Here is a 12,654-nt window from a genome sequence, read left to right on the forward strand (position 1 = left end):
CCACATTTTATTACTCTCAGGCAAAGAAACAACAGGTTTTTGCTATGTAATCTTAAGATAGCATGCAGTAAGGGTTAATAAACAAATTTCAGTGATGCCTCTCATCATACTGTGTGCTTTTGTTCACTTGTAACATTTGTTTTAGCTTCATGAGATTATCATTGCTGGACTAGGCCAGCTAGTCTGGCACGCCACCGGCTGTGATTAGCAGCTCACTATCTATAAGCATTGTGCATACAAAGCCTGATGTGGGCAGGGGCAGTTTTCCCAGGTATGCTACATGCTAAATATAAAAACTCTGTGTCAGAATGGCCACACTCAGTAAATAAGTCATATATTGTTGGATTCAGGATCTCTTTGCCTACATCATGCTGCACTCAGAGGAAGTAGCAAAAATCTGCTGACAGATTCCCTTTAATAGAGGGGGTTACTCTGTTCTCTTCATCTTTTGATAAAGGGAGCTTTACACGCAGCGATATCGCTAGCGATATCGCTGGTGAAAGCACCCGCCCCGGTCGGTTTTGCATCACGGGCAAATCGCTGCCCGTGGCGCACAACATCGCTTGGACCCGTCACATGGACTTACCTGCTGAGCGACGTCGCTGTTCCCGGCGAACCACCTCCTTTCTAAGGGGCCGGTTCGTGCGGCGTCACAGCGGCATCACTAAGCAGCCGCCCAATAGAAGCGGAGGGGCGGAGATGAGTGGGCCAAACATCCCGCCCACCTCCTTTCTTCCGCATTGCAGGCGGCCGCAGGTAAGTTGCAGTTCGGCATTCCTGAGGTGTCACATATAGCGATGTATGCTGCCTCGGGAACGACGAACAACCTGCGTCCTCAACAATCAACGATTTTTTAAAAAGGAACGACGTGTTAACGATGGACGATAAGGTGAGTATTTTCCATCGTTAATGGTCGTTCCTTTCTGTCATATGCAACGACGTCACTAACGATGCCAGATGTACGTCACGGCATCCGTGATCCTGGCGATATATCATTAGATACGTTGTTGCGTGTAACAGGGCCTTAAGAGTGGAGAGCAGCATACATAAACTTCCTCGCCTTCTGGAGGACCTGTCCTGAATTACACGATCAACCCATTGATTTGAATGGGCACTGCTTAATTTTCCCTATGGTAGCATTGCAGGGCTTTTTAACATACTGATTGGTTTCACCATATATTACTGTTGTATGCTGGGGTCCCATAAGGTAGATGCTTTGCTTATTGAAAAGGGATTAATTAACAAGTATAGAATCAATTTACCAAATAGAGATTGTTCAAAACAGAGAACCATTTTCAGTCATTTTATGTACTTACAGAAAATAGGATATTTTTACACAGTTGCATATTTGATGTCTAATATTGACAGGGTGTTACAGCACTTCTGCATTGTAGGGTGAGCGGGACAGATGGTATAATGTGTGAGGATTTCTGATTAGGGATGAGCTAACCCAAAATGTAAAGTTTGGGGTTCATACCGGGTATCCTGGTCATGGACTCAAACATGGCCTAAATAAAAAGTCCATGTCCAACTTTGGAGTATGTTCATAAAGTTTGTTGAAAGGCTTCAGCACAGCCAATCAACAAGTTTTATTACATATGAAAGTTGCCTGTCCACTGCTGTGAACAATAAAGAAAAAAAATGGCGTGTGTTCCCACCTATTTTTGATAACCAGCGCAGGTAAAAGAAGTCACTACAGGATGCAACCCACAGCTGTCAGGTTTACCTTGGCTGGTTATCAAAAATAGGGTCGGTCACATGCCGTTTTTTAAATTTTTTAAATAAATAATTTGAAAAATGGCATTGGGTCCCCCCTACTTTTAATAATCAGCCATGTTAAAGCAGACAGCTGAGGGCTGGTATTTTCAGGGTGGAAAGGCCCCTGGTTATTTGGCCCTTCCCAGTCTAAAAATAACAGCCTGCTTCCGCCCCATTAGATGCGCCAATTCTAGTGCTTTACGTGGCTCTTCCCAATTGCCCTGGTGCGGTGGCAATTTAGGTAAGACATAAGGGGATTAAGTCAGCTGTGATTTGAAAGCTGGCATCAACCCAGGGATTAGTAATGGATAGGAATCTATCAGGTACCCCCATTACAAACCTGGTGAGCATAAAATACATTTTAAAAACAGTTTAAAACACGGACACAGGAAAAAAAAAGTTATTTTGAATAAAGACTCCCCTACAGTCCCTCATTCACCAATTTATTAATTCAAAATAAATCCTGGAAGTTCCAACGTAATCCAAAAAGTAATGTCCCATGATGTCCATAGATTTCTATGGGGTTTCATTCTGAGAACTTTCTCAGAACAATGCTGCATAGGTTACTTTCGGTCAGTGGCAGCCCGGAATTTCTCTTGAGCCGTGATGTTAGTAGCTCGCTGACGTCACCGCTCATCAGAAATACCAGGCTGCCACTGACAGCAGTAGCCAACGGAGCCTCATTCTCAGAACGTTCTCAGAATGAGGTGCATAGGTCACTGCCTGTCAGTGGCAGTCAGGATTTTCTCACGAGCGGTGACGTCAGTAACTCAGTTGCATCACTGCTCATGAGAAATTTTGGGCTACCGCTGACCGTCAGTGACCTATGGAGCCTCAGTTTGAGAACATTCTTAGAACAAGGCTGCATAGGTCACTGCCGGTAAGCGGCAGCCTGGTATTTGTCACAAGCGGTGACGTCAGTAATTCATCAACATCACCACTCATGAGACATTACAGGCTGCTGCTGAGCGTCAGTAACCTATGAAACTTCGTTCTCAGAACGAGGCTACATCGGTCTGTGCAGGTCAGTGGCAGGTCGGAATTTCTCACATAATTATTGAACTCATTATTGAACTCATTATTAAAAAATATATTTCCTAGATTGTTTTATGTATCAGTTTGTATGTTTTTAAATAACTACTAATTTTATGCTTCCTTGTTATCATAGGTAATCCCAGAAATATGGGAAGAACAGGAAATATGCCGCTTATTCTGTATTAACAGGATGAAAGGTTACCATGGGGAAGGCAGTCAAACACAGCCTCCATGTCATTGCATCCCAGAAACACGAGAAAGAGCATTGGATTTTCCTCATCACGGCCCAGACTTTCGCAAGTCCTATCCCCGCAGCGCCTCTGAGTCTTGTTCCCTTGATCTGCACTATTGCCCTCCTAGGAGTGCTGGCGTGACACCAGATTGCCCTGGTGGTCCTGTGAGCATGCCTGAGCCACGGTCCTCCAGTGGTGGTACTTACCCTAGAATGCACCACAACCCCCAGCAGTTCGACTGCGATGAATGTATGGCTGCCATTGCTCACACCTCCAGCAAGATTAATCGTTTGCCACCTACTTTGTTGGATCAGTTTGAAAAACAGTTACCCCTGCACCATGATGGCTTCCATACCTTGCAGTACCAACGAACCAGCACCACTGAGCAACGCAGTGAGAGTCCAAGTCGCATTCGCCACCTTGTGCACTCAGTCCAAAAATTGTTTGCCAAATCACACTCCCTGGAGACACCTTCCAAGAGAGAATACAATGGCACTAGGTATGAAGGACGTGGAGGAGAAGGCTACCAGCACTCCCAGCCTCGACACAGTAAAAGAAGTAAAAGTAAAGATCGCAAGTCTGAACCTAAGCATCGGTCAAAGATGGCAGGGTGGTGGAGCTCTGATGACAACCTTGACAGTGACAGCAGTTTTCTGGTGTCGGCTCGTCATGCCATGGAGCATGGAGCTCCTTTTGGAGTGGACACTCCTGAAAGTGCCTTCAGAGACTTAACCTTGAAGAGTCTAAAAGGTGGAGGTGGAGACGGCAAATGCCTGGCCTGTGCTGGAATGTCTATGTCCCTTGATGGACAGACACTTAAAAGGAGCACATGGCACACAATGACCGTCAGTCAGGCACGAGAAGCGTATCCCAGCTCAGGCAGCCATCACCAGGACAAGATGCTTATGCTTCAGGAGGCCAAGGGGAAAGATCGAGGCTACCACTACTTACAGGTAGGCATAAATAGAAATGTTGTGCTTTTTTATATCAAGCATAGATATTATCTTACTTTCTAGTTTGGCAGCTTATTAAATACAGGCCAAAAGCAGTCATGTAAACAGGATTTCACATTGAGGTTCAAAGAACTGTGAAATCTACTGAGCTATGAACACACCACCGCTCTTAGAATAGTAATTATAATAAAACAATCAGTTTTACATTACCTCCAGATTTTCTTCTTGATCAGCAGTTTCTGAAAGGCATCTAAAATGATTTTCAAAAATGGCTATTGTTTGTCTTTGGTGATCCAGCCTTCAGGATTTTTCTACATGCAAAAATCACATGTATAAACAGTAAACTGCAATGTATTCATGCAAGCATGTAGCGTTATCTATGGGCAATCTCACCCTTCAGCATTCAACATTTATTCCTTATCAACGTGCTATTTAAAATGTTAAAATTACAAGATCATTTTAAGCCAGACAGAGCACAATCGGTGATGATGGCTGAAACAGTCCTGTTGCCATTAAGGGAAAGGTTGTAGTAACTTGTTCATCATAGCAGTGAGTACAGTCCCAAGGACATCAGTCCAACAGTTAAAGGGGTGATCTGACACCTAAAATGTATTTAACTATCTTTATTTATTACACAATTCCCTACATGTCTAACCCTTAAAAGTGTTTGGTTTTTTTTACGTCACTTCCTGTGATGTTTCGTTTGAGAGGAGTCTTCAATGTGGCGTCGCAGGAGGCTGGTGCTGCAGTCACATCCACAGCGTCCATTACTCCTCCTGGAACAGGACATCACCAGGGGGAAGCTCTGAAGTTACTAGTTTCTTGCATTGCAACCCTCCGAGGATGTCCTAGATTCTGGATGATGGATGATGGACAGTGTGGCCAAGGTTAGTGGAGCGCCGGCATTATACTCAACTTTTTGCTTTTGCTTCCATTGCTTGTATGAATGCCATATCTGCAGTGCTGCCTTCTGTGACGGAGGGGTGATGGACTCTGTGGGAAAAGACTGCAACTCCAGCCTCCTGTGACGTCACATTGGAGACTCTTCTCAAACGAAACGTCACAGGAAGTACAGTAAAAAACACCTTTAGGTATTAGATAGATAGTGGTGAAGTAAAGGGAATTGTACAATAAATTATTCCAACAGTGGTTAGGAGGTAAAGATAGATAGTTACAAAATACATTTTAGGTATCTGACCATCCATCCCTTTAAGCTATGAATTTAACTCTTAAGCCATGTAGCAAATGAGACTTGAAATTTGTGCCTGGTCCTCAGATTTAGGTTGTTTCTACAGTATTAATGACTGTAGACTTTTGTTATGCCTGATTACATGAAGAATAACACTGCTGGAGATATCCCATTGATTTTAGACATGTTGTCCACTCTGCACAATATTTAGTGTTCAGTAGAAAGCCTTATTATGCCAAATAAAGCCTGGTACCCTTAAAGACCACTTTGACATTGTGCTAGCCAGCCCTGTGCCTAACAGACACATTTGGTTAAAGAAGGTAATTAGCAATTGACAGTAATGTCCCAGCATAGTGCTCTGGAGATGACAGCAGAAAAATAAGAAAATAATGCCTACTGCATTTGTATGATGTGCACTGTTCATATCAAAATCAGTTGTTTAGATTTAGGGGTTAAAGGGCTTTTGTTTTAGAAAAAATATGTGAATATTTGGTATTTTAGTCAATATTAGAATTGGTGCAAGTTAATATGTAGGATCTGGTGCATCGACCACCTCATTAAAGCACCATGCGCCACTCAACTGGTGCTTTAAATCTCAGTCACCTGACCCCTATATTATACTCACCCTTCTGTGGCTTCATCTTCTATCACCACCGCTCCTGCCAGTCTCCTGCAGTTTGTGACCTTCCAGTGCGCTTCAGTATTTTCATGGAGCGCGCCAGAGGTCACAACTCTATGAGAGCCTTGCTCTGGCCTTCTTCTGACTCTCATAGAGTTGCATTGAGAGCTTGTGACGTAACTTCTGACTTCCGGCCAGTCAGAATGTACTGTCACAAGATGGTGATGCAGGACTGGAGCGGTATATACATACATTATATTATATTATTAAGTATATTATATAATATTGTGTATTTAAGGCATTAAAACAATAAAAAATATATTTGACAACCAGATAACGTCAAAAAATGCTTCAGTTGTCATTGTCAACATTTCATAAATCCTATTCAGCCAATAATGCTGGGTGATTGACAATATTGATACACTAGTTTCCTCAGGGATTCCTTCCATCTTTTCTCATATAGAATGGAAATAATTCACTGTTAAAATGGCTTAAAATTTAGACAATTTGTAATAAGAAATAACCATACAAAACAGTATTACATCTAGAAAGAATAAAATGTATTGTGAGTCTTAAAGGGAACCTGACACCATGAAAATGGAGTCCAACCTGCAGGCACCATGTTATAGAGCAGGGGGAGCAGATTGATCTATAGTTTTGTGAGAAAAGATTTGGTGTGAGCTGTGGTTTAATCAATGAAATCTTTTTCTGGGATTTTTGGTCCAGTGGGCACTTATATCAGTGTATAAGGGAACATAAGAGCTACTTATCAGTAACAGATAGGACTGTCCACTGGACCGAAAATCATAGTAAGACCAAGTGATTAAAATCCAGGCTATACTCAATCTTTTCTCACAACTCTATAGATCAATCTGCTCCGCTCCCCCTGCTCTATAACATGCTGCCTGCGGATTAGACTGAATTTTCATGGGGACAGATTCCCTTTAAACTTTTTCTGTGAGACAATATTACCAAGTTTGTCACACATACATGTGATCACGATAGACCGTAGTCTCAAGTGTTAGATAAATGTCCAATTATCGTTAATTTAACCTTTTAAAGAGAATATCCAGGACTTAAAAAAAAAATGCCTAAGCACTATCACGCAAGTAGTTGCTCACTACCTGTGTGTTGTGCCCGGCGCCTTTCTTTGCTGGCACAGACCACTCCTGCCGGTGATTCAGCTGCTTCTGCAGACGTTGCGACAACAGAGCGGCAGCTTCTCATCCGCTTTGCTCTCTATATGGGGCGGGACAGCCGACGTCACACTGATTGATAGCTGGCTCCCCTTGTTTGCCAGTGGGGAGGCGGATGTTTATCAGTATGACCTCTGCCATCCTGCCCCCCTCTACATAACAGAACAGAAAAGAAGCCTTCGCTCGGTTGATGAAACCATTATATTGTGGCACGAATGGTCTGTGACAGCTTTTTGCTGGCGAAGATCGGGCACAACAGGCAGGTAAGTAAGAAAAAATAGAAATGTATTTAGTGCCCATGACAGTAACACAGTAGTCTAATGCCCCATCCATCAATTGGCAGGACTTGATTTTTCTCTCTTGCTTGTTACCAATAAAGTAATCAATTCAGCACATATATTGCAGCCTCAAAGAAATCGGTCAGAAGGATTATCACTTCTAAACCATCTGTATGGCCATGTAGGTCATATGAAGCTGAACAAAATGATATTTTGACATCTGAGATCCAATGTCTTATTCAAGAGAAATCCACTTTTTTTCTTTGCAAATAATCTGTTCCAGTCTATGGGCCGGACAATGATAGGAATGAGAATCCGAATCCAGAGCTTATTTTAGGTAGAAGGTGTGTGTTACTAGTTGGATATGTAATAGCTGCTCTCTGCTCTCCTGATCTCACTGCAGAGCTGTGTGTGATTATAACTGACACATCTGCAGATTCCTCTCACCTTCAGCTTCCATCTGACAGGGAAGTAGTGCAATATGTTATGTCTGCCCTCTGCTCTTCTGATCTCACTGCAGAGCTGTGTGTGATTATAACTGACACATCTGCAGATTCCTCTCACCTTCAGCTTCCATCTCACAGGGAAGTAGTGCAATATGTTATGTCTGCCCTCTGCTCTTCTGATCTCACTGCAGAGCTGTGTGACATTATAACTGACATATCTGCAGGTTCCTCTCAGCTTCAGCTTCCAACTCGCAAACAGATAGTGTGATATGTGATGGACGCTCTCTGCTCTCCTGATCTAACTGCAGAACTGTGTATGATTATAACTGACACATCTGCAAGTTCCTCTCAACTTCAGCCTCTATCTCACAGGCAGATAGTGTGATATGTTAAGTCTGCCCACCGCTCTCCTGATCTAACTGCAAAGCTGTGTGTGATTATAACTGCAGGTTCCTCTCAGCTTCAGCCTTCTTCTTACAGGCAGAAAGTGTGATGTGTAATGATTGCTCTCTGCTCTCACTGCAGAGCTGTGTGTGATTATAAATGACACTTCTACAGGTGCCTCTCAGCTTTAGCCTCCATCTCTCAGGCAGACAGTGTGATATGTGATGGCTGCTCTCTAGTCTCACTGCAGATCTGTGTGTGATTATAACTGACACATTTGCAGGCTCCTCTCAGCTTCAGCCTCCTTCTCACAAGCAGACAGTGTGATATGTGATGGCAACTCTCTGCTCTCACTGCAGAGCTGTGTGTGATTATAACTGACACTTCTGCAGGTGCCTCTCAGCTTTAGCCTCCATCTCACAGGCAGATAGTGTGATGGCCGCGCTCTGTTCTCACTGCAGAGCTGTGTGTGATTATAACTGACACTTCTGCAGGTGCCTCTCAGCTTTAGCCTCCATCTCTCAGGCAGACAGTGTGATATGTGATGACAACTCTCTATTCTCACTGCAGAGCTGTGTGTGATTATAACTGACACATCTGCAGGCTCCTCTCAGCTGTAGCCCCCATCTGACAGGCAGATAGCGTAATTTGTGATGGCCGCACTCTGCTCTCACTGTAGAGCTGTGTGTTTATAACTGACACATTTGCAAGTTCCTCTCAGCCTAATTTTCCATCTCACAGACAGTGTGATATGTGATGGCTGCTCACTGCAGAGCTGTGTGTGATTATAACTGACACTTCTGCAGGTTCCTCTCAGCTTCAGCCTCCATCTCACAGGCAGACAGGGTTGCAATATTGTTATAATACAGCACAGCTTTGAGAGCTGCAACAAAGTCCAGTTTTATGGTATGTCTAACACTGGTATCCCCCCCTTTTATTAAAAATAAGATCTGGAGAAAATTGTCCTGCCCATAGCCTAGAACAGCTCATTTACATAATATAAAAACATGGATTTCTGTGGAATAAGACATTAAATCACAGATATCATGTTATTCAGCTTCCTATTGCCTACATGTCCATATAGACGGCTTAGGAAAGTTGATCCTACTGACAGATTCCCTTTAATACTTAGCTCAAATGTATCAATACCAGAACATTAGTGGGTCTAACTTTCAGCTCTATGGACAGGGACCAGCATAGCTTCGAAATAAAGACTCAAGTGAAAAATATTGCCTAATCGTGAAACGAATTGTCTTTACAATTAATATCTTCTTTACAATTTGGATTCTGACTTTACGTGACACATTCTCAACCTCGGAAAGATCCACAGCTCTCTATTCATTTCTATGCAAGCTGCAATGTACTGTCTCTCGGTGTATAATGCTAAGCAAGGAACAGATTAATCTTTTCTCAGCTATAATGCAATCAATGTATATGAAGTATGCAAATAGAAATATGAATGATGCCACAGTCTGCTAGCAGAGCATAGTGGATTGTGGCACACAGACAGCCATTGCTGAGCCTTCTAAATATATTTCAAGCAATTAGATGCTGGCAGAAAGTGAATCATAAGCGCAGAGCGGGCAAACTGGGGGAGATTTACTAATTGATGAAAGGTTGAAAGCCCCAGTGTTCTGTTTAAAGGTTCTAGTCATGTACAGACAGTGTTGCCTTGCGTGGGTTTCATCCACTTTCTGACATCTCACCCACCATTGCTGCCTGCTTGTGCTCAGTCGTTACTGAGATATCCAGAATGCATACGGCTTACATGGGGAATCGGCCTTTCCCGTGAATGCATGTGCATGGCTTACCACAGCATGAATAATAAATCTGGAAGCTTTTTCAGTGATTGTCCATAGATTCAGTTTTTTTGTATGTTTCTGTATTTGAAGATGAATATGCTAATTGTCATTTTCACTGTAAGGTGCTTCATTGCCATCATTTTCTGAATCTGCCCTTAATATGAACTCAATTATTGTAACAATATCTTTATCTTTTCCATCTCTGCTAATTACTATTTAACCATTGCACTCTAATTTAATGAAGTATTTGATATTAAATCCTCAGCATTCTGATTTTATACAATCAATGGTTATGTAATCAAACAAAAAAATTATTTCAAGTGTAATGGGACTTTGTCAAGACCTCAGTGAGTACTACGCAATGTTCATTTATATTGTATGCAGATGTTGCTTTTATGTTATGAAATGTACATTAGGTGTGGGCACGAATACAGAACCGCCATAAAGCCTGTGCTGAGAGGGGTCATTTCCTGGTACCCCCAATCACATGACTGCAGTAAGGAGGGAAATAAAGGGGTCATCCACTATTTTGACCTTCTCATTTCACTTTTGGCCTATTAAAACAAAAGCTTAAAATCAACCACCGTGCTGGCGCCATTCGAGTGATGTCTTTGCTAGCATTCCCAGGGCTCACATGAAGTTGTGACGTCACGAGAGGCCCCTGTCAATCACCACCAGCTTCCCTCTCCCTGCCTTTGGGCATCTGAGTAATCACCCTGAAGTGAGAGCTGCAACTGGATGGTAATTTCCTGTTCAACTATTCATACGTCCGAAGTGGGAGGAGAGGAGCCGGAGGTGATTGGCTGTGGGGCTCGCGTGACGTCACAACCTCAATTGAACCTCGGGAATGCTAGCGCCAACACCACTGGAACAGCACCAGCACCGGAGGTGAGTATAAGTTTTATTATTTTAATTGGGTCAAACATGGGGAATGAGGAGGCGTTGTCAAATTAGTGGACAACCCTTTTAAGCATCACCTCATCACTTCATTCTGACTTTATAGGAGTGAGGGAAATTGCAAAGCAGCTAGATCAATTATTTATAACCTATACTGTGAATAGGTAATAAATCCTTGTAAAAGCAATATCCCTTTAATGAGAATTTGTCACGTCCCTAAATCCCCACTTGCTATTAACTTGCAGATATGGGGTTAATCTTCAGGATAATAGCATTCCAAATCTTTCTGCCCGTAGTACTGAAAGTCTGGCTACCAGGAGAAAATGAGCTTCATTCCTCTCAGCAGCCTCAGGCTTTCAGCCATAGAGACATGGGCAGAGCAGATTCAGTAACCACTGAGTATATATTAAGCAGTGGCTGTAACCATCCTCCTGGCACTGACTGACAGCCAGCTCAGCAGTGCATCAATACAGAGCCAGTTTTCAGTCAATACCAGGGCGTGCTTACAGTCGAAGCTCAATATGTACTGAGCAGTGACTGACTGAAAGCCGGCAGTCGGACTTTAAGTGCGGCGGCCGGGAAGTTTTTGAAAGCTATTAACCCCATATCTGCAAGTTAATAGCGTTTGAGAACGTGACAGGTTGCCTTTAAGTTGAGTAGTTCAGTAGAACGTGACAGGATACCTTTAAGTTCAGTAGTTCATAATAAATCCAATTGCATAACTAGGTGATGGAAAACAGTCCCAGGTGTGTTAAAAAGCTTTATAAAAATACATTGTGATTTTAGTTATAAATAGGAAATTTGGCAGGCTGCCTAATGGCATGGGGTCCATTCTTAATTTTGTTACAGAGCCCAGTGATGTCTGTATATTCACCTATACATACATGATACTTTTTTCTTCTCATGCTGATGTTAATGTTTTCATGGTGTATGTTAAATTTCTATGCAAAGTTTAAGCAAAAAAAAACCTAAGACACTTTTTCTGCATCCTAGGGCTGAATTGTAAATGTTATCTTCTCATTTAAACAAATATATTTAATGCTTTTACATTGAAGTTGAATATATGAATCCAGTGATATGCGCAGAAATATTAATCAACTGATGTGCATGTTTGATGTCTACCACTAGAGAAAGAATCGGAAAAACTCATATGATAAGTATTCCAAGTAACTTCACAGTTGTGTACATTGCCTTGAAAAGTATTCATACCCCGTGAATTTTTTCACATTACACCCACAAACTATGTCATATTGTCACAAAATATTTGTGACGTGTAAAAGGCTGATCTATGGATCCCTGCAGCTGCTCTATAGTGACCATGGGCCTCTTGGCCTTTTCTCTAGTTAGTGTTTTACTTGCTAGAGATGTCATTTTAAGTGGATGGCCATGTCTTTAGTAGCTTTGCAGTTGTGCTTTCCGTTTTTGGATGTTGGATTGAACAGTGCTTCATGAAATGTTCAGAGCTTGGGCTCTTTTTTTTTATAACCTAACCCTGCTTTACTCTTTTTCACAACTTTATCCCTTACCTGTATGGCGTGTTCCTTGGTTTTCTTGATGGTATTTGATCTTTAAAGTTCTCAAACAAGCCTCAGAAAACAGCTGAAAACTGAGAATAAATTACACACAGGTGGACTCAATTTACAAAATAGGTGACTTCTGGCGGCAACTGGTCACTCAGGATTTTAGTTAGGCGTATCAGACTTCATGGGGCTGAATAGAAGATTTTCAGCATTATATTTTTTTAAATATTTAGAAAACCATGTATTTTCTTTACAATTCACAAATACGTACTACTTAGTGTTGGTACAGTATGTCACATGAAGTCCCGATAAACATAAATTTAAGTTTGTGGGTGTAATGTTAA

General features: G+C 42.1%; 1 protein-coding gene across 10 annotated transcripts in view; it reads left to right on the forward strand.

Moving 5' to 3' along the window:
• The window catches only part of DLGAP3 (DLG associated protein 3), an 827,688-nt gene that overhangs the window by 417,447 nt on the left and 397,587 nt on the right, over positions 1-12,654 (forward strand). For all 10 annotated transcript variants that reach the window (XM_075336009.1, XM_075336007.1, XM_075336006.1 and 7 more), the window contains one exon: positions 2,927-3,979. In XM_075336009.1, coding sequence (XP_075192124.1) covers positions 2,984-3,979 — 996 coding nt within the window. In that variant the 5' untranslated portion in view covers positions 2,927-2,983. The remainder of the gene's footprint in view (positions 1-2,926; positions 3,980-12,654) is intronic.

The sequence above is a fragment of the Anomaloglossus baeobatrachus genome, chromosome 2 (assembly GCF_048569485.1).
Source record: "Anomaloglossus baeobatrachus isolate aAnoBae1 chromosome 2, aAnoBae1.hap1, whole genome shotgun sequence".
In the NCBI taxonomy this organism is placed as follows: Eukaryota; Metazoa; Chordata; class Amphibia; order Anura; family Aromobatidae; genus Anomaloglossus; species Anomaloglossus baeobatrachus.